The sequence below is a fragment of the Oxyura jamaicensis genome, chromosome 5, assembly GCF_011077185.1.
Source record: "Oxyura jamaicensis isolate SHBP4307 breed ruddy duck chromosome 5, BPBGC_Ojam_1.0, whole genome shotgun sequence".
Taxonomy (NCBI): domain Eukaryota; kingdom Metazoa; phylum Chordata; class Aves; order Anseriformes; family Anatidae; genus Oxyura; species Oxyura jamaicensis.
In genome coordinates this window covers 6,592,816-6,616,490 of record NC_048897.1, presented here as the reverse complement: position 1 = coordinate 6,616,490, position 23,675 = coordinate 6,592,816, and the positions used below count along the sequence as shown (strand labels likewise).

Sequence of the window (23,675 nt, the reverse complement as noted above, 5' to 3'; positions counted from 1 at the left end):
CTTCCCATGAATTTTTAAGTTAAAATATCTGGGGAAAATAAAGTATGAAAGATATATGAGGCCCAAGGCATATAGCTATTCTCTCCATATTTGCAATAGCCACAACACTATGTACATACTAATGTTAATTGGAAATATTAGAAATTAAACATATTTTTTTCCTTAAACAATTATAAAAATATTCTAAACTAGTACTGTACAAAGGACTGTAAGAAATTTAACTGAACATGGGATACAAACAACCTGCATGTATCTTAAGAAAATTTCTTGCTCTTTGGTATTTTCAAGACTGTTGAAACTAGCATACAGATGGGTAGAGCTACATGGAGTGCAGAAAATGGAAACATTTTGCCACCAAAAATTCCAATAGAGGCTTCCTGCGAGCTTAGGCATTCTGGCTACAGGCTGTGTGATCACTGCCCTCCTGGTGTTTGGAAAAGTGGAGGGAGCAATGGGTGTGACACTGTTCTTTTCCGTGTGAGGAGGTTGCACTGATTTAAGTGCAATTAACTTTCCCATTGACTTGCATAGACTCCAGGTAAGATTTAAGCTGATGATGTTAATCATTGCATGTACTTATAGAAAGTGATCATTTCCAAAGCTGACTTTTTGTTTGAATCATACTTACTGCAGATCCCAAACCAAGTCTTTCTGACAATGAAAATCTTGGGCTTTTTCACTTGGTCTGTCCTAATACTTCCAGAGTTAAATTTCACAGTCTCCAGGAAGTGCAAATGAAATGTGCATTTCATGAATTTGATTTTTTTTTTTCAGTAATGTGTAGTATGCTTCCCAGTGCTCCTAAAAGTAACGTGGTTGCCATCCCTCTGTTGAAAATATCCTCATGGCTTGGTGCTTCTTGTGTTTTCATGGAGAAGAACAGACTGGGATCAAACAACTCTACATCTCTGAAACTGCGGTAGCTTGTACACACAGCTGGATATTCATCTTTCATGATAGCCTTTGAATTAACCTCTGCTAAATCTTCAGGCTTCTTCCATGATCTGTCCCTCAGAGAACTCTTTCTTTTAAGTTTGTTTCCTTCCTCGTTCATATCCAGCATTTCTGATCTCTTCCAATCATACCATTTGTAAGGTTTTGTGCATAACAACGAACAGAGAACAACTCTGTTAACAGAACTTACCCAAAATCCCACTCTGGAAGAAAGCAGGGTTTCAGTCTAACAACACAAAGGGACACAGCTTCTTTTTGCCAACCATTGATTCAGATAAGTAGCTTTCTTCAGTTTTTTTGTTTTTTTTTTTTAATGATTTAATTATCATTCAGCAGTTAATTGGGTTATGTAAATAGCTGGTCACAAACTCATCCAGTAATTTGTTAGGACAATGACTGTTCCAATGAATACAAGTATCAGTGCTTATGACTCTTGCATATTCTCCAGACCTTGGAAATGCAGAAGATACCATATATTATTCTTATTTGGCTTTTTGTTATTATTATTATTATTTTATGACAAGTATTCAGAAGTATGGGTTTCTAACTGCAAAGCTACATATAAAAATGATTTTTTTTATTTTTATTTTTTTTTAATTGGAAAAATCTGAATCTGGTATGAGTCATTAAGACATCCGTTACATTGAAAATTTTAGTTCTCCAGTTTCAGTCTCCAGCGAGATCTTGGTCAAGTTCAGTGGACTGCTGTACAATATGTTAACCAATATGCAATTAAGATCTAGAGTGTTTAAAGTGCTACTTTGCATTATTTTGTAAGGTACTTCCTTGCAAATTTGTACAAGAAACTTCTGTTTTCTTGTGAAGTGGCCTTGTTAAAGTCAATAGATGTTTTACTTCTTATTCAAAGCCTTTTTTTCCTCTTTTCAGTTTTGATCATTGCTTGCTTTTCTGTAATGAACTTACCGTAAAACTGAACATAAAATGCTGAGAATATTTATTAGAAATTTTGTTTACTTAGGCTTTTTTTTTTTTTAAGTTTAGAATTTTTTTACCAAGAAAACTAAGTTTTTCGATGTCACATGAATAATAGTTTCAAATCACACTTGGTATTATTATTGAGTAGCATGCTGCAAGTTCAAAATCTGTCATTTATTGGACTTGCTGATCTGATGTCTGATTTTGTATGAATTTCTTATCTAAATAACCACAAATGTTATATCGGGCATCCCGTGACTTCTCAAAGCTTAGATGGAAGCTGACTGCAAAACATGTAAGCACACAATAAAACAACAATGCGATAGTTCTTTGCTCTTACAGTGTTCTTTATCGGTCAATCTTCAATTGCTTTATTAAGGAGGTTAGTTTCAAACTGAGGTAAAGAGAGATTAATTGGCTTATCGGTCTTATATCAACAGGTAGATGACAGTGCAGGGAATAGCCATAAGGCACTTTGAGCTCCAGGTTGGGGATCTGTCTTCTGAGCAACATTGCATCTCACCTGCTTTCATCCCAAATGACTAAACAATTTGCTTTCAGTCAAACAATAAAGATCAGACTCCAGCTATTATTCACCAGCTTTAGTTTCATGCACATTTCTTCACCTGGGTTGCATGGAACCAGTCCCAACTGATTTGCTTCACAGTCGTTGTTACTCAGCCTTTGGGGTTAGACTACTCATTGTACAGCCTGAAGCATTCCTAGTATTGACAGTGATTATTATGTTTTCATCATCTCTAGGGGGGCATATCTGATAACTGTCTAATTCCAGGACTATGATTTCACTGCCTGCAATTTTTCCATTGAGGTGCTGCACAGCTGTACTATGTTCCAGTGGAGTCTGAACACTTTCAACCCACTGTTGGGTAAAACTATTACAAAAAGATTAATATTAATGTCAGCAGCAACGAAGTTTATCGTAAGTGATGACACTGGATAGGCTCACTCAGGATGTTTACCAGAGCAACAGTTGCCAAGCAGATGAAGCATGTTTGGAAGATGCATTAGCAGACTGTTCCTTCCTGCAGCAGATGCTGAAGAATGAAACGTATTTCTTGTACTTACTTGCATTTTGAGTGACTCTATGAATACTTGATTTATTAATAGTGCCACTCCCCCTCCATTTTTATAAAGGTAAATTAGTAGTCAGAAGAAGTATCAGATTAAGATACAGATGATCTCTGCCTATTAGTAAACAAATACAGGGACAATGATATTGGTGGCTGGTAGGTACATTCATAAAGGAGAACAACTTAGTGGGAAGCCAAGAGATTGAGCTCTGTTCCACATCTCTTTTCCAGTGTGTACTTTCTGAAGTAACACTGAAATATATAGAACACTTTTTATCTGGTAGAGAAGGGAGATCCTCCTTCTTCAGCTACTGTCAGCTACCGCATCTCTCCTTATTTTTTTCATTTCATTTCAGAGACCCATTTAAGCCCATTTGGCTCACAGGGTTGGCATGGCTATGTTTTTTTTGTTTGTTTGTTTGTGTGTGTGTTTTTTTTGTTTGTTTTTGTTTTTTTAAGTAGTTAACAATATACAGGGATGTGAGGAAGCTACCATCTTATTTGCCCTTTCAGACAAAATAACTAGGTGCCCAAATATAACTGCATAGTAGAAACATTTTTGGCACAACTTCAAAGAAAGGTCTGATTTTATACCTCTGCATCTATGGAGAGACATCTTCACTTTCTTGTCACCACACCCAGCTATTAAGAGCATGTTGTCTCTATTTTCAGCAGGCAGCCCTTGCAGAATGCAGGTAAATTCCTTTTAAAGTGTTTTCCTGGAATTTGCTGCCTTTAAAAAGCCAGCTGTGCAGAGAATTTTTTCTAAATAACACCAACCTGTTAGAGATACAGCTGTGATTTTTTTTTTCTCTCCAATGATCTTTTCAAGGTTCAGAAGCTTTTTCATATGCCAAACTGAAATGAAAATAAGAAAATTAAAAAAAAAAAAAAAAAAAAAAAACTACAGGGAATCTTTGGATGGGGTTCCTTAAATCATCTACATGTATTGAAACCAGTAAACATTTAAATTATTTTTTTTTCTGAAATTGCTTTAATTTTGTTTTAGTTTGTGCAAATTAAATAATAAGTTAAAAATGAGAGACAGTTTCAAACTGAAAAACATATTTTTTGTTGTTGTTGTTGTTAAATGTCCACAAACGATACTTAGAAAACATAAGATATGGTTTATTCACACTGAATCTGAAAATGTATTTGCTATAAATCATTTCAGGTTTCACAACTTGGCAATACCCCAAGGAAAGTATTGCATCTGACAACTCCCAAGAATCTGTAAATTTCTTTCACCTTATGCCAACCATTATTTGGAGAAGTTTGCTTATTAGGTGGCTTATTTCCAGATTTGTTTCTCTGCTTTCTGTAGAGAATGGTGGCTAGCAGAGCAAGAATTTCACAACTGGGAGAAATGAAAAACATCACCCAGCCATGCTATATGACATGCACATGTTGCTTTACCATCGGCACTTTTTTGTTAAGATGGTAAAGTGCTGTATCCTGATATGTTTGCTTAACTCATGTGGATCTTGCAGAATTTGACTTCTAAATTTTGATCAGTGTGTAGCTATGCCAGTTCAGAGTCAGATTTTCCCAGTACAGCCTTCCTTTCCCCATCAAGCCCTGAGGGATTCAGGTATAGGTGTGTTTTAATGATGTCGACACGTGTCTATTAGTGACTGGGGCTGGGACTAATGAATCATTTTACATAACCTAGCAAACAGCTATCCAGTGGTTTTCAGCAGTACTGACCTGGGCTTTAGTCCAATTTCTGACAAAAAGGTGGAAGCCTCTGTATGCTATTACAGTTGACTGGGCTGTGAACTGCTTTAGCAAATGGTTTTACTAACAGTCTTCAAGGAAATGGTGGAATACTCAGCAAATAACCATTCCATCCAGGCCAGTCTGTATCTTAATGTATTAGGTAATCCTCCACACTATTTTTGTACATTCAAGTTCTCACAGTGGCCCAAATGGCAGTAGCTGTGCTATCTTAGTATTTCTACAGACAAAATATCTTGGCTTCTGAAATGTTTCAGAATTTTTACTTTAGTTTACATTAGTTTTTCTATACAGTATTCTGATTTATCCATGAAGTAGTTTTCTTGATAAACATTTTAAAAAAGCAGACTTCAACTGGAGATAGATCTGAACTGAAAACTGAGATCTGAATCGTCCAAACCTCCACAAATATTAGGACTCATATAGTCCAATTTGTAGATTTATTTGGAGAGGAACAGAAATAACCAGGAGCCCTTTTAAAAGTATTTTAATCTGTTTCCAAAATGCCACTTTCCTCTAATTCATTACCAGAATTAAAACAGGTGCTAATATTAAAAATGTAATTGTCAGTGCTAAGCTAGTTTTTTGTTCCTTTTTAGAAGTGTCGGTACAAGATTAAACAATCCATGTTTATAAGGAAGCATTTACCCATCTATATCTTTCTGGAGCTTGAAATCTGTTTAATAAATTTAGAACAAAGCTCTTACAACAAACTGAGAGTAAAAGCTATATAAGCAAACAGAGAAAGAAGCTATCTGCACCTTCAAAACCCAAATTCTGTCCTGTTTTCAGCCCCAGTTTATCACATCCTGGTGACATATCAATCATCTTGAACCACAAACTAAAAAGAAAAATCCCCATGAGAACAGTACATTAGCATTTCCTGGTTGCCATGCACAAATAAAATATACACTGTGGTTTTACCAAGAAATCTGTTAACAACTTGGTGTCTAAGTATTCTTCTACAGTTTATTTGTAAAGGGGAATAGAATTTTTGCAAATCCTTCACTTCATTTACTTTGATGTATCTCTGCAGTTGTTAAAAAAACTTTTTTTTTTTTTTTTTTTTTAACATAAGATAGCATCCACCCTGAGAATTAAACCACTAGGTATTCTCCTAAAAGCAATGTAAAGCAGAGGGTAGTGCCAGAACCATCCACAGAGCAATTCAAAACTCTTTATGGAAAAGTGACTCCAATAGGAAGAGTTTACATGAGTCAGCATTACTCATTGTGAGTAAGGGTTACAGAACCAGGGTGGAATTGGAAATTGCAACTGGCTTCTTACTGTGACAGCTTCTTACAATCTTTTGGTGTTAATAAACATGTGTAACTCACAATTTCATGAAGGGACAATGCTCTTCATTCTTAGCCAGTTCTGTCACAACAGTGGGCCCTAGCTAGCAAACTGTGGAACTGGGTCTAGTGATTGTAGCTGAAAAACATTATTTGAGCCTGGTTTAGATACAGGGATGTCAATAGCATTGAAGAGTTTACTGAAGAACTTGCAGTTGCTTTCTTATTAACTATGAATAAAAATAAATAAACAAGAGCTGGAGAGAAAGGCAGAGCATCAGAAATACCAGGAAATTCAGGGAGAAATTACCTTTATGATAAGGTTTTCCATGCTTATAAAATTCAGTGCAGGCTTAGGGGCATTCCATGGTTTGGGGTTGAGTCAGCCAAGTCTCATGGTCTGGATAAGATTAATGGTCGTGACAATTCAGGCATGTTTAGTCTTTTTTCCTTTTTTAAGAGCTATTATTAAACAATATTTTCTTTCAGCTGCAGCAAATCATGAGGATGTCAGGGACAAATCATAGCCTGTCTGCTCTCAAAGCCTGCCAGCTATAAGAGGGGGCAGAAGGGAAGCTCTGGGTACTGGTTGTGATTCTGCTGTGAGTCCACTCTGAATCAGCTCCTTTGAAACTTCAGACAAGGTGAAGGGATCCGTAGCAGCCTGGCACACACAATGTGTTTTGCATTAGATGTTGAAACAGGAAATAAAGAGAAAAAGAAAAAGAAAAAGAAAAAAAAAAAAAAAAAAGATATATATATATATTTGCATACCTGCATTAAGGCCAGCTAGGTAGCACTAGCATAAAAATAATAGATTTGAACCTTTTCGATCTATAGGGAAAAGTGGGACATGTTTTGATTTGGATATGGTAATCATGTTTCTTCCCAAACTCAAAATTAGCCCATAAGCCTCAGCAGGGAAGAAAGAATTTAAGGTGTTAATTTAATTTAGGCCCTGTGTTTTATTTTTAATAAATTTTGTATCAATATAACTAGAAATATTTTCTAAGTGTCCAAGTTGACTGGAAATTAAAATACAGGACCATCATGTAAGAACTTTGGAGTATGGTTTTTGGGTTCCCTGACTGACTGTATAGCTCTGGTTAGTGTTCTCTGCATCTGTATTTTGCCATTTCTAAAATGTGGTAATTACTGCCTTCGTAGCGGAAATGCTGGATTTACGTAATTTGTTGAGACTGTGAAACATCATGTGAGTTTTACGTACTGCTGTAGTCCTTTTCTCACGCTGACTGCTTCACAAACAGAAGTGCCTACACTTCAAAAGTGTTACAAACACTTTTAATAGCAGGTTTGGAAGATATAGTCAAAATAAAAACAATCAAAGCGTTCTGTCTCCACACTACTTTAGGGCAAAGTGCCAGCTAATTGGATGGCCTCAAAACCAGTTTTGCAAATCAGATTGCCACATGTCTCCCCGGTGTTTCCTGGCCAGCCACGTGATCTCACGCGCTGCATGCGTATGGCTTCCTGGGAGCTTGGTCCTTCTGCGTGTTTGTGCAGTGCAGATGGTCAGTGCACGTGCAATGCATCTGGTGCTTCCCAGAAGTGTCCCAGTGTACAGGATGTACACTGTTGGGCTAGGCTCAGCATTTCCATGGAAAACATACATGTGCATAGCTGACCCTCCAAGTAGTTCAATTAACTTATTTTTTAAATAATCCTATTTATTCTTAGCAGTCAGAGTTTAAGGAATCAGCTGCATAAAAATTGAATTTCCCACCATGACTGGATCTCTGGGTGGTAACAGTACATATATTCTAATGTTTTAAAGTCCTAAATAGGCTGAGGTTTGATGACAGCTGAATCAAATTCCCTTTAAACAGAAGTGAAATTCACTTCATATTTCAGTGAAACTGGGATGAGTTGCAAGACTCAAATGCAACCCAAAGCAAGCATATGTGGTAATCTGCTTTCATAGTGAAAGTTTTTCAGAAAGGAGCCCAAAGTTATTGGAAGAAAGGTTGATGTTCCAAAGAAATCTTGTTCCGAAATCACTGAACTTGCTACTTTTAATTAATCCAATAGGTCTTTGTGATGTGACCCCTGAATATAATATCTCTTGGGCTTCACAGAGTATACTTATTTATTAAGAAACAGGCCTGCCTTGTTCTAAAGGGGCAAGAGCAACATGAAGGGAAAAGTAGAGAAGACCTTTCCTTGCCTGGGTCATTTATGCTGAATACAGCTGCTGAGTGGACAGCTTCCAAAATAATGTCAGGCTTTGAATCAGGAACATTCAGAGCCAAAGTAGAAGTCACTAGTGGCAGCTGTGAGAGCAGCTCCATTGCATAGCAGTTATGGGCCAAATCCTCCTGCATGTAGTTAGTTCTTAGTTGTGTTGTTGTAAGAAGTCGTCTGTTGGGATCTATTATGGGAATGTTTGTTGACACTCTGCCTGTTGATCTACAATGTGAAAGTCTGTTTGTGGCTTATAGGTATACATATTGATGGTTTTAGAGCATGTTGTGCTGCTCAGTGAAGGTGTGTCTGCAGAAGGTCTCTAGTCCATCAGCTATCCTCAGGTCCAGTGCTGTGTGTGTCTGAGTCCAGTAGTTGCAGAAGCATTGTCACTCCTTAATTTATGTGTGGGAACTTGCTGAGGCTATCACTCTATGTTAATCCACTAGCTTCTCTTCTGACTGTGAAACTCAGACTTGTTGCAAGACATGAAGTTTTCTGGAGAAAAAAATACATATTTGTTAATCTCCTGTTCATTCTGTACCAGCCCCTCATTGTTGTCTTCAAAGCCTTCTATGACATGGCTGTCATCAGTGAAATTTTAATAAAACTACGTTTACATATAGAGAAGACTCCAAGGAGACCTTATAGTGGTCTTCCAGTACCTAAAGTGGGCCTACAAGAAAGCTGGAGAGGGTCCCTGTTGGGATGTGTAGTAGTGATAGGATAGGAAATATTGACTTTAAAAGGATAGATTTAGCTTAGATATAATGAAGAAATTCATTACTGAGGGTGTGGTGAGGCACTGGCACAGGTTGTCCAGAAAAGCTGTGGGTGCCTCATCCCTGGAGATGTTCAAGACCAGGTTGGATGGGGCTTTGAGCAACCTGATCTAGTGGAGGGTGCCCCTACCCATGGCAGGGAGGTTCAAACTAGATGATCTTTAAGGTTCCTTCCAACCCAAACCATTCTACAATTTTATGGTTCTATTTCTCCCTGGAAGAAAACAGCTGTGCCAAAATAAAGACATTTTGAGAAAACATGGTAGTATTGCATAAATTTTATAAAATTAAAAATTGTGTCCTATTGGGGTTTTTGGATAATATGATTTAAAAAAAATAAAAAATAAAAAAATATATATAAACTATTAAGAACTGTAATCAACAAGATGTTAAGCAGCTATGCAATGTATATCAATTTTGTTCACATGAAATTCTTTCGTCAGCTTAAAAAGTTGCGTGGGAATGAAGTAGGACTGACTGGTATTGTTGACATACTTTTTGTGGAAATACAGTCCAACTAATGACAAGGATTAATTCTATTGTTATAGTAAAGGCCCTTAAGATTTGCACAGGTTTCGAGTTCCTTTGGATGAGTAGTCAGCAATACTATTGGACTCCTACTTATCTTGTGAATAAGGGTTGTCTTCTGATATGCTGTACAGTCTGGATCTAATCTGCTGTTTCATCTCCTTGATTGTTTCCTGTTACCCATGGAAATAAACATTCCTTGCAGTTTACAACTGTGGTGAATGTACAGGAGCACTGAGTAGATACACTGTAGATAGAATAACCTCAGTTTGCCAGTGAACAAAAACAATTGAAGGAAGAGTGCACACCTTGATTATTATCATTTGCTTTCACATCTTTGCTATAGAAGAAAATAGACCATCAAGCAAAAATGGTGTTAAGAAAGTTGCTTTTTATTCACATGGAATGTGTCAATGTAAATTTGCATGAATTGCATTTTGGGTGTTTTAGGAAAGTAGTTATTATATGGCATCTTTTATTTCAAATAGAAGAGACAGATACCTCCTTTAAATATTTGAAGACTGGTCTATTTTTCCCTTTCTTGCACGTGGAGTTCCCATTAAGATTAAGATAAAAATGAGTCATGCTCCTCTCTTCACTACAAATAATAGGCTGCTCCTATCAAGCATGCTTTGCAGTTGTCGTTTTAGTCTGGAGTTGCTACCACGCTTTTCTCTTGAGGGAAAGGTGGGGCAGGAGTAAAGTTAATTCACATTGCTTTGAAGCATCCTGTTCTTTCCCCGTTTTCTATGCCCACATTATTATTATTAACTCTTTCTCAACTGTTCTTTTTTTTTTAAAAAAAAAAAAAAAAGACAATAAACAGACGTTTATATCATCTCTCATTTTACTCAGCCAGAATTTGCTCAGATTATACAGTCATTCCCACTTTACATGTTGCACTGTGTAGGCAGCATCTTTCCAACATAGAGATGAACAGATTGTGATCACCTCATAGCCTCTAGACCTTATGCCTTTCATTCAGTGTCTATAGTGAATTGAATGAGATGCTCCCTTCCCGCATGCTTTGCATGTACAGCAGCTTGCTCAGGGTTCCCAGGGTGAAGGCCAGGAAACAAACTGTACAATATAACTATGGCACCTATTTTATTTTATTTTATTTTATTTTATTTTATTTTATTTTATTTTATTTTATTTTATTTTAAGTTTATTTGTCACATTTATCCTCATAATGTACATCATATACACTTGCTTCCACATGTAAACTTGTAAAGTATTATTTAATTAAAATTCCTCTAAGACATCCTTTATTATTAAAGATGCTGTAGTACATATTGAAATTGTGATGGGTTGATAGTAGTATGTTTGCATGCAAGAATGATTTCCGAGTGCATCAAAAGAAAGCCTTTCAAAATGGAGGGAAATACTATCAAAACTGAAGATCAGGGAGCAAAAGGTTCATCCAGATGATGAGTAGTAAAAGTTTCTCTATATGTTGAATAAAAAGAGTTTGAAATTTGTCTTTCAGGGAGTATTTAATAGCATGATGTTGTTCTAGTTTAGAATATGTGTGCAGGTCACCTAGGTTTCATATCAGGCAGATCCAATAGTACCAAACCAGTGCAAGCTTTTCTCTTTTGTCTGGCTAATAATAAGGACTCATAAGCTTTAACTAGTTCTGAAACTGTGGATTGACATATTAATTTGAAAGGATTTGTTGTGAAAGGATCACAATGAGAAGATTAAGGAAATTTATGATCATAAAGGCTCTGACTATACCACCATTTCATCTTGAAATAATTCTGTATTGAACAAAATATTATAAAATTCATTTGATTATTAGTAAATTTTGCAGTAATGTGGCTTCAAAGACCTTCATGATATATTTGTATCTTCTGCACCATTATAGTTTAGATACAGTTTAGTATAGATTATAAGGTAAAAGTCTGAGCTACCTCAAAAAACTACTCCCTTTTTTCTTGCCTTTTTTGTTTCATTTTGGTTTGGTTTATTGTTTTGTTAGGTTTTGGTCATGTCTGAATCCAAAGAGGGAAATATGGAGAAGGTGATTTAATGTGCTAGCTCTCTTTCTGAATGAATTGCTAGCTGCTGCTTGTTACTGGTTTGCATTGAAAGCACTATACTTGAAAATAAATCATTTTCAGGTCTTCAGTGAAGTAGCAACTTCAACTATTAGTAATTTTTTTTCCTTTTCTTTCAATAACAGAATTCAATGTAAGTTGCAGATATAGAGGAGTTTTTCATGTGGAGAAAAATGGTCGCTACAGTCTCACACGAACTGAAGCAGCTGACCTTTGCAGAGCTCTCAATAGTACCTTGTCAACACTAGAACAGTTGGAAAAAGCTCATGAACTTGGATTTGAAACTTGCAGGTAAAGAAACTTTAGGAAATATAATATATCGTGTCTGTTTGTCTGTCTGTCTGTCCATCCATCCAGTGTAATAATTACAGTCGATTTCATTCTAGTTGCTAATTACATGGCCATATCAGTCCTGAAGTAAGTTATATTATGTAACAAGCAAAACATCTTTCTGTATGTGTATGTTTGCCCTGGGTCTTTTAATAAGTCCTTGACTGCATATTCTTTTTGCCATCTTGAGGAAATCATAACTTTCTACAGATAAAATCTAAATATAACTAAAGATTGAGATTATAATAAACTAATAAGGATGGTGTTCAGATCATACTGTACCACTGTCTAGTCAGATAAGTATATGCAATGTATTTATGATTTTTAATTAGGGTCAAAGACTGCAGATGGTATACACAGTGTATGGAACTCTGTCTTGTCAAGCAACACTAAAAAGCATCAAATCAGTAGTGTGGGGAGCGAACTGCTGACTTGCTTCCTGAGGTCTGTAAATAGGTCAGACTAGAAGACAAAGTGATTTTGCTGTACAAGATATGTAATACTAATGTATTACATATGCAAATCATCCTAAACAAATGCAGAAGAAAGACTGAATTCAGGAGTTGTAAATTTGAAGTAGGTTTTAACTTACATTCTTGAATTTGTCATTCCCTGAGAAGTAGCTGAAGTGTCAATATTGGTTGCTATTATTTCATGTGAACTATTTCACTTCAGTTTAGTTAGTAGTGCTTTACTTTTTTAATTCCTAATGTATGAATGTTCTTTCCTTTTGATTTACAAACTCATGAGATTTAAATAAAGCTCCTTCAAATTAGTAGTATCCATAGCAATTAATTTGCTTGACTGTCACATAGATATACTTGCAGTGCTTTGAAAATATAAGAATAAATGTCGTGCATTGCCATTAATGATGGTATATGACACATTTATTTTCACTAGGGTTATGCCCTGCACTATGGAGAAAGAGGAGGACAGTAGTACCAGGGAACAATGGATGGAAAAATCCTGAGGATTAATATATTTTAAGAGTCTTCCACAAGAAGTGGGAATGTAGTTTAAAATACTGCCAAATACAGACTAGAGACAGTTGTTCACTGTGAGGGAAAAGTCCTGGATAATGTAGTAGGCAAGTTCATTCTTTAACATTGGCACACACACATACTCAGTACTTTGAAATGTCCATCACTACACCACATGTAGAGACAAAACATCAAATCCCAACTAAAACTTATTATTGTTAGAGATCTCTTGTGCTGGCATTGTAAATATTCTGCAATGCAGAAAGCCTTTCCTGAAGTTAAAATGTAAACTTAATTGAAGGAAGGAGTAGAAGGGGGAAAAAATGCAGCAGGAAGCTGTAGTTTTTCATTAATGATTGAATTTCTCTCTACTTCACTGCTTAGCAGAGTACAGATTTGGACATGTAAGGCATGTAGGTTCTTCCCTCCCTCCCTTCCAGCCAGCCCTCCCCCCCTCTTACTTTCATTTGCTGATCCTGTGTTAGAAGTCCTTGTCATTATGACTAGGCTCTTATCAAGCTTGAGTTGGAGAGGAAAAAATAAACTGCACATAATAGCCAAAATATGTGTGGAATGGCAAGTGAGTAAGGTGAATGAACAGACCGTAAGAGAAGAAGGTGATGAATAAATTTTACAGTGTCAACATCGTAGGCTCAGTTGGAAGTGTAAGTGAAGTAGTTTATAATTCCACCTACTACAGAGTTTTAGAAGTGCAAGCACATTAGGTATGCAACTGGAATGGAGCTCACAATTTCAAAAGGAATGCTAAGCTATGAAATTTAGTTCTGATAATTGTATGTCTTAAGAAGTAAAACAAAAAGCAAACCAAAACCCAGTTTTGTTACCACTCTATCACCCCCCCAGATAAATATATTGGAATTAAACAGGTGTTGCAGGATTGCAAAACAGTACTAATGCATCGTGCTTTGTGAAGCTCTGTTAACTACAGTCTTCACTGAAATGTGTGAGCTCTGTACACGATAGCCACATTGTTCCACTGAAAGAAACAGTAAGAACATGTGGAGTAATGACTGTTGTATCTGAATATTTTCCTAAGTTATGCGTTATAGAAAGAAGTGTGTGTTATTCTCTAAATTTAATCAGATCTTATAAAATTGAGCCCCAACTATTTATGTGTGAAGTGGCATTGAGCAGTATGTTATGCTCAAAGTAAAACAAATATGACTCCCTGAAGAAAAAAAAAAAAAAAAAAAAAAAAAAAAAAAAAAAAAACTACCTGTCTTTAGTGTCAGGTGATACAACCTCCCACCGAATAAAAGGTTCACTTAACTTTCCAGTCCCTCACTTTCATTGCCTTGCTCTGGAACCAATCATTCTAGCTAATGAGATCCTTAATTAAAATTGGTTTAGCTCTACATGTTGCATTACATAGACTGGCGGCTGATGTAGCTACAGGTAGGAAAGAAGCATCGCCTGTGTAGTAAAGTTATGCATAAATGCATGCATTTTTTAAAAAATATAAAAATAATGTCCTATTGGTATCTTCTTCATATTAGAGATATCTTGAGCATTTATGTTGTCTGCTATAGCATATAATGTGGTGTGCTTTCCTCTGTATTTCCCAGGTATGGTTTTATAGTGGGGCATATTGTTATCCCACGAATCAATCCCTATCATCTTTGTGCAGCAAATCATACTGGAATTTATAAACTTTCAGCAAATACAACAGGCCGTTATGATGCGTATTGTTACAATGCAACAGGTATGTATATGTTTTATATGTTTTAATAATATGTTTATATGTTTTATTAATATATGTAATTCCTAAGGTACTCGAATGAGGTCTTTTATATTAAATATCATCTAATCTTCATCTGAGAAGAAATACATTTTGTCAGCCTCCAGAAGTGCATCTATAATATCAGCAATGAATTTGACCCATTTGGTCATTAGTGTTTCTCCAACTAAACAATTTGCTGCCTTGGGGACTAACTTAATAGCTTCACAACAGCTCATTACAGCTATTTAGTGCAGCGAAACTCCCATCAGTTAATCTAAAAGATCCCAAAATCTATTAAAGGATTTAATAAGAAGGTAGGGCAGGCTGCAGTGACAAGGCATGGGGCTTGGTCGGACAAGTATGCTGACCAACGCCTTTTAAAATACTTTCTGTCCGGTTCCTCCCATGTCCCATTAGTCCTTACAATTTCTACAAATTCTGGAAAGCTAGGAGCTGGTGAGAATCATGGTTCTCATTTTCAGTGTATGTGATGCCTCTGGCAAGCTGATGTTCAAACAGGCAGAGAGGTGGTGATGCAGCCAAGAAACAGACTGAAGGTTCTGAACTTTGTAATAGTTGGAAATATTTTATTATATTATTAGGAAAATTCAGATAATCTTGTGGCAGATGCTGAACACAGTATTTCAAGATAAAATCTGGATTAACTTCAAGTGTCTTGAATTTCAAGAGATATCCCCAATATAAACAGATGGATCATACAGAGCTCAAAGCAAAACTTAGTGGTGACCTGAATAGCAGCGACATTCTTGAATTTTGTTCTTGGTGGTCATATCATTAAAAGCCATCTTTGCATTGGCATAGTGTTAGGTGAATCACCAGCCTCTGACATCCAGGGTGGATCTTCACCTGCTTCAGTAGTGTCCATCCCTACTGGAGTTTTATAAACACTTCCAAGTATTATCCCCTTCTGGCACTACAAGAAGGAGGTCACACACTGGCCCCAAGCCTGGCACAGAAGCCCACCAGGGTGAGCAGAGCTCACCAGACCAGGGCACACTCTGCCTGTGCAGAGCTCCCATGGAAGGAATGCAGTCCTTCTAGCTATAGAGCTGCCATGATGCTAGGGCCGTGTGTATTGAAATGGCAGAATAAGGCTATTTTCATGGATGTTGATTGCAACTGTTTTCTAGAACGGGTATGGAAAAAGGGAATCTCACGGTTAGCTGAGAGAACAATCTGAAGTGCCCCAGCTGGGAAAGAGCAGAAGGAACATAGGTAGATCAGTGAATGAACTTTGATTTGGAAATTATTTTTAAATATCCAGATTTCAAGATGTCTTTCTGTGATTATGTACAGTTGTGGAAATTTTCTGGGAAGTTTTCTGGACTGCAGATAAGGAATCAAACGAAATGTCATCATCCTCATCTCTACCTAAAAACATAATGCTTAGAAAATGACAAAGTGATTTTTAGGAGTATTGGGGAAATTTTCTAGCTAATTCATTTTGATAGTCTTTGAAACTAATTTATATTGGTATACATTATACTTTTTCTCAATTTTCTTAAATTAATATTTTCTTTTTCCTTCTTTTTCAGAAATAAGGGACAAAGCATGCGAGCCAATTGAAAGAATAGACACTTCTTTTCTCAATAACCAGAGTGAAATAGGTACTGTATTGATTAGAAAGATTTGCAATTTCTTTCTTTTTCAGGATGTTTGTTTGTTTTGTTTTCTTAAAAACAATTGCTAATTTAAAAGAATCATTAATATTACTTAATTTTGGATTAATATTGATTTTAATTAATAAACTAATATTAATCCACAACTGCTTCTCTGTATTTTTTTGGTTCTAGGAATTAAGCTATCATAACTGAAATACAGCTGTGTAGCTCCTGGGTATTAACAGCTGCCTAAAATTCTCTTTCCTACAGTCATTGACAATGAAGATGGCTCACGTTATAATGCAGATGGCACACGTCATAGCGGAGACTCCTCAACCTCAGGTGTGGATGATGAAAATGTAGGTAGTGGATCATCACATGACACAACTCCAGTGGATACCTCCATCAGGAGATCCAGTCCCTCATATTATGGAAGTGTTACTCCAGTCTCACATCTGTCAGATCATTCTTCTGGAGGAGGTGAAAAGGATTTTCCTGTCAAAAATTCTGGTAAGGATGATAGGTTGCAACTATACCCTCTTTAAAACAACAAAGTGAAGAATTACCTAGCTAGGTAAATGATACCATGTAGGAATAGGAAGCACTGTTTCTAGTTTGGGAAGGGAAAGGAGTAACATAGAAAGGTGTGTGTCTGGGAGGAAAAAATAAAAAAAATAATAAAAAATAAAAAAAAAAATAAGGAATTTCTACTACAGTATATTACAGAATGCACAGAGTGATTAGAATGTCAAATTTAAATGTTATTAATACCTTCCTATTTTAGTTGATAAAGTCAAATTCTAATTTTCTGAAACCTTACCAAATACAAATGCCATACTCATTGCTAGGGCATTCAGCACAGTGACAAATCAGTGAATTGGCGTACCTTGCCTGTATTTGGCTTTCTTGTGAGGGTGATTTGTATTGTGTTTCATCTTCTATATTGCCTGTGCATCTGAAATTATCAGAGGCCTAAAAGACTAGCTCCACAGAACCTAAGGGATACAGAGTTCATCCTCTTAAGTGCAGTGATGTTTTACTGTGTGACTTCTGACAACAGGCTTTCTTTCAAATCACCAATAATTTAACAGTGAAATATAGCAGAAAAAAAAGCAAAAATAAAAAATACATATATATTTTTTTAAAAAAAGGAGAAGCAGTATATAAACAGTACCTTATACTTTTTTGTCAATATAGTTCACATCATGAAAGGTGTGAACATAACATCATAACATTCTATTCCTGAGCAATTAGGATCAGAGTCATTCTCTCAGGTGTATGCCATGTAGTTCAACTGCTTGCCATGACAATTCTTACCAACTCTGCTAACATTCAGAGTTTAGTGTTTTAGACTAAAGCTCAGTAGAAAGGGGAGTACAATTAACTTCACTTCTTGCTCTGGGTTCCCTGTACCCTCAGATGATACACAGGTACAATTAGAGCTTGAATAACATGAAGAGACCATTGCCAGATTTTTCATTACCATCATAATATATGCTCCTATTGAAATAATCTATTTTGGTGATAATCTTGCTGTGTTAGCAAATAAAGATATCTGGGGTTGAATTGTGTGAAGAACCTCCTCCGTATCTTTCTTCTCCCTTGTGCTAATAAAAGAAGGAATGAAGTTTGCAATATAGAATAATTGATGTAGTTGTGAGTACTGACTTGCAGCTCAGATAATGAAATAGTAATCTTTCATCCATCATTATACAGATGATGAAATTTCTCCTACATCAACTGATATCTCTTTGGTGACGGGATTTAATGATTTTGCCAAAGAAGATGATGAATGGCATCCTGGAAGTACTAGTAAGATTTATACATTATAATAACTACATCAGTTATAGATTGTATTAAAAATGCTTTCTTCTTTCAGCAGGGCTTTCCGGTAAGTGGTGAAATATACGTTTTCTCCAATTTTGGAAAGACATTGAAAGACACTTTTTCATGACTGATTAATTTAGAAATAAATTTCACTTTCTGGTGAAGTTATTTATTCACTTATTTAAAGAGATAAAGGGAGCCAAAACATTTGCTTTTTCTTTTCTTCAGTGTTTATACATGAACTCTGATAGACTGCTGTTTGGCTTATTCTGTGTTTCCCACTGCCTTTTTATTACACATATTTACGAGGCCACAAATCAGTGTAACGAATTATCACTCAAAGTCGCATTGTTCCTACCTCAGAGTCAGAAAAGGACATTGTCATCGGTTTGTGGTAAAAGTACATCTGTGATTCTAATATTTTTATGGTTGTGAAAGTGGATAATCCATGTCAAAACCATGGACTAACTTACCTAAACAATGCTATAAGTGGTAGTTCCAGTTGCCAACCCACTTGTGTAATGCTAAAATTAATTTTGTTCTTGGTGGTGGGAAGATGCACAAGAACTTTGAGCCTGTGATGCCTCTGCAGGCTTTGAAGGCTCAGAAGAACATTAGCCAATTTCTGGGCTGAGTGGGAAAAACTGATGTGATGCTTTTATTGAATATGTAGTGCACAGCAGCTACAGCAAATAAAAACCTTTTGAAGTAATCTTATTTTTTTCTTAAAGTGGAACTGTACATGTATTTCCTCAATTTTTTAACTTTGAAGTGATATAGATCTTTGCAACCAACCAAAAAAGGAAAAAAAAAAAAAAAAAAAAAAAAGGACATAGGAGATCTATAGGGGTATGACGGATGTGGATGGTTGTAGTCAAAAACAATAGAAATGAAATTTTCTTCCTGCCAACATTTTTTTTTCCCACCAGAGAAGCACATGATAGTGATGAGTTTGCTTGTTTGGTTTTTTTTTGGGTGCTGACAGGTAGTCAAATGGTCTATGCAACTTGGAGTGTCAGTGTCCTAGTTACCATATTTAGAAATCACAGCATAGTATAAGAATTATTGTGTATTGTACACAATTAGCAAAAGCTTTACCAAAATACAAAAATCATTCAACAAAGCATCTTGTCACAGAAGATGAGAAGTTTAATAACACCTCTAAATATAAATGGATATATATATATATATATATATATATATATATATATATATATAAAATCATGACTTTTCCCCAAACCTTGAAAGCAAGTAGACAGTTTTCTAGTTTTTTTTTTGTTTTTGTTTTTTTTTTCTAGTGTGAGTTTTTGCTTCAGAGTATGACCTGAAAGGGGGAAAAAATGCCATCTGGTAACAGTGGGGAGTTTGTCTGGTTGACACTAATGATGTTTTCACATTTATTTGCTTTTGTATGCTTGTGTGACTTAGTGCTTGCCTGTACAGATGTTTATTCACCCACTGCAAAAGACTGTGCATTGTTTCTAGGAAGCATTCTAGGAAAATATTTGGTTTTGCTTTTACTACTTGATTTATCAAATATATTAATACTAAACATCTATGTCCCTACGTGCTGATAACAGTTATCTATCATGGACATAAGTATTCTACAAAAGATCAAATCAAGTGCAGATATATGTAATAAATCTATCAATGCTGATATATCTGTATTACAGAAGTGATAGCATTGGCATGATTGCTTATTGGTTTGGGGCTGGTAGATTAATTTTCTAGGAAAAAAAGAAAAAAAAAAGGTTATGAAAGTACTGCACCTGAGATTTTCTGATAGCTTCAGCTATTGCTTAGCAACTTCATTTTAAAACCAGACTCATTTTGTTTAATGTTACTGTACTATAAACTAATGGGTAATTTAGCACTTTTTTCACAAGTTAAATATATGCTAACCATCTCCATGAGAAGTCATAAAATATTGTGTATCATAGGAGAAAGTTACAAGAAAAACAAACAAAAAGAGAAATTAAAGTCATGCCCCAGTGTCTAGTATTTACATTGTGCAACAGTGCAGGCTCATTGGAATATACTCGCCAGAACTTAATTTCCTGGAGAAAAAACCCCACTGGCAAGAAAGTAGAAAATTAAGAAGCAAGTAAAAAAACTTCATCCCACTAGGCATATATCTTCAGACAGATAGGTAAAAACTTACCTGTCTAATTCTATAGTGTATGAATGCTAGACATAAAACCGGTGGTTATCCATCTATACTACACCTTGTTTGTAAACTTAAAGTCTGGTGAAAAAATGCTTACCTTGATCAAAATAAGTCACCACTATGGGCCTGAAGTAATAATTTCTCTTTGTTTTTCACATTACCCTTTCATTATTGTTCTGACTTTGAACATTATTGTTGGTGTTCTCCATCAAGTTCACAGTCCAGATTAATACACTGCAAGCACTTTGCCATTGACATTCTTTATCTCTAAGCTGAAACAAGCTTTTCTTTGTTGCTAACAAGTTATAATTCATCTCCAGATGTGCCATGGATCAGATATCATAAAGTTCTGTAGCTGATTGATGAGATACTTCCCTGTGTTATCAGAGCTAGTTACTCAAACAATAACTGCGGCTGCTTTTGTTCATCCATATATAGTAGACACTCCCATGCTGTAGTGGATTTTTCTTTTATTTGTTTTGGAGCATTCTCTAAAAAATGTCATTATTGGAAAAAAGTCTTATGTTCATACTTTGGCTGATTTGATAGGAAAGCATCTGCACTGGTATTTTATATATGGAAGGAAGCCATGTATCCATATTCAAGGATATCCATATTCAAGTAACTACGTTCCTAATGCTTGCTGTGGAGAGCAGGTAGAGGTGAGAATTTTGCTGTGATTACAAGAAGTCAGATGACAATTCAAGGCAAAGTTTAATAGATGTAGAGATAAATAATAGTGATGCTTCTATTGAATGTTCACTAAAAACAGACTCAACTTTGGTTCATCCATAAGAATGGATGCCAGAACAACAACAAAAACAACTAGTCCCTCTAGTTCAAGAATGTGAATTCAGGTATTTCTAGAAATAATAACACCTAGATAGGAGTCAGATGATGGCTAATAAATATTTTAGTCATTTGACATCTGTGATATAATTCCAGTACACAATCTCCCATGACATACATTTTAATAACAGCTCTTCTTTCTGAAATAAACAACATACAGTGGATTAATCTCTTGAGATGTGCTAAAGACAGAAGTTTCTCAGTCTAGCATGTTCACCAGTAAGAAATGGAAGTCATCTTAAAGAATGATATCAGACACTCTTTTCTCTATAAAATCATGTATTAATTCCTCAGTATAATCTGAAATTTAAGAGGGACAAGAGTCCTGCAGCTCTGCTCTTCAGTTATTTTCTTACTAACAATTTTTTGGCACTATCATTTTGATCATTTTTATGTTCCATCCTAAAGCCCCAAATCTGAGACCACTATTTATTTACTTTTTGATGTTCTGTTGCTCAGAGATAAGATTTTGAATGTCCAAGTCTCAGTCTCTGATTCCTAAAAACAAGCAAAGGATCCTCTCCTTATGCTCCCAAATGAAATTTCATGTGCACCTGTATTCAGAGTTTGAATTTTGTATCTAAAAATTGCCTCTTGTTTCTGTGGGAATGCCTTCCTTGGTAAAGGAGGTTTGATGGCTTGGTGTAGAATAGAAATCTTAAGTTATGAAATTAACAAGGCACAACCCAATCTTGTTGGCTAACTTTTTTCATTTCTGCTGGGTGTATCTTCAGACCTCTTGGTCTTCTTACAGATCATCCAGACACTCTGCCTGCACTACTTCCTCCACCTTTTAATTTAAAGCTGTCTTCACATTAGTCATTTTTCAATCTTTTTCAATACAAAACTTCACCCCTCTGTAGAGCTCCAACAGCTCATTGCACGATTCATATACTGATGCAGCTCATAAGGGCAAATGGAAGAGACGGATTTCCACCAAACATGTTCTGGTGGTGCAGGACTTGTATATTTTATATTAAATGCTCACTGGTATGTGTTTTTTTGTGGGAAAACAGAAGCCACCATAGCAGAATTTTAACAGAACTGGCATTTTGAAAAACCTGTATTTGATCTTTTATCATTTATATTGCACTCAGATTTGTCCTGTAATCTTTAATATTCAAAGTGCCTCTGTCAAATTATTTCCTCCTGCCAGTTTGTGAGAACGAAGAGATCTGGAAAACAAATTAGACATTTACACTGCTATGAGTATTTCACTATTTGTAATTTTTTGTATAGTATTGTTCAATTCTTAATGGATTAAGAGAAGCTTTCTGTGGAAGGTGATTGCTTTATACATTTTTCTTACTGAGAAGTTATGTCTTAGTAGAAACATTAGTGGATTTTTTCATGTATTTGCGCATAATTATGTATAAATTGAATAGAAATATATATTTACAAAAGAAATTATGGAATTGTTAAGGCTCTTCTAATCAAATTAGCCATACTCAGCCAGAACATATCTGCCAAATATGTGCACCACAATGGTATTTTTAAGGTTTTTTGTGTGGTTGTATGGTTGGTTGATTTTTGCTTGCTTGTTTGTTTTTATGCATCACCCACGTATCTGCTATTCCTTTTGACACTGAGCACTGTAATCCTTTATCTCTGATACCAGAGTCAGAGTAGTACTACGTGTAAGGAGTAATTACTGAATGTGAGAAGAGAAAATAATTATTCAGTCAGGGACAGCTTTTCAGAAAGGCAGAATTGGTTAGGTTTTACTGCCACAACAGCTACTCATTCTAAAAGTGCAGTTCTGAGTTTAAAACCGTACATTTTGTACTTAACAAATAAGCAAAATATAGCTACAGTAAACTGAAGACCATCAATTTATCCTACTTGATTATTAGAACTTTGACTTCTAGGTATTGCAATTTCCAGTGATTTCTTATATTGTGCAAAAAAATTGATCGAAAATAGTGTCTTAGCGTTCAGTCTTCATGGTATTATTATGAATTCATTTTTCTTTCTCAAAAAGAGTACATAGTATGTCTTCTTCAAGATATAGAAGACAGTTTAAATGCTGATAAAAATATTGGTTAGGAAGTATGGGTCAGAATTAAAAAAAAAAAATCAGGGTAGTATTTTGAAGATGATTTTTTTTCTTCCATTCAATATGTTTACAACTTGAAGTACAGCTCTTATTGTAAGCTCTGTTTTTCAGTTAATTGCTTAAAAATGTTATTAGGAGGGAGAAAGATTATCAGCTGGCTTGCTTGAGGGATTTCATTCTTGGTGTGCATGCTCTTACTAGCTCTGTATGTTTTTTGTCAAAATATTAGGACATATTTCAAAAACAGTGCATATTTTGATCACTTACAGCTATAAAACCTATGCAGAATTCATTGATTTTGTCTGAACTATCAAAGCTAGTTACATAATCTAATACTTTAGCATAATAATTCAAACTTATCTTACATTAAAAAATATATATATATTTTTGCTATTAGAGGAATGTAATGATACCACAGGTTCATACATTCCCTTTGCACTCACATCCATCTCAGTGGCATGAGCATGTTCAAGGTGCTGGTGCTGGTGGACTTGACTTTGATGGAGGAAATGTGC

At 35.5% G+C, this 23,675-nt stretch overlaps 1 protein-coding gene across 1 annotated transcript in view; it reads left to right on the top strand.

Annotated features, from left to right (window-relative positions):
- CD44 (CD44 molecule (Indian blood group)) overlaps window positions 1-23,675 on the top strand; it is a 52,088-nt gene that overhangs the window by 11,607 nt on the left and 16,806 nt on the right. Inside the window, exons 2-6 of the mRNA XM_035329147.1 lie at window positions 11,714-11,879; window positions 14,485-14,621; window positions 16,196-16,267; window positions 16,532-16,771; window positions 17,978-18,073. Of these exons, the coding sequence (XP_035185038.1) occupies window positions 11,714-11,879; window positions 14,485-14,621; window positions 16,196-16,267; window positions 16,532-16,771; window positions 17,978-18,073 (711 nt within the window). The remainder of the gene's footprint in view (window positions 1-11,713; window positions 11,880-14,484; window positions 14,622-16,195; window positions 16,268-16,531; window positions 16,772-17,977; window positions 18,074-23,675) is intronic.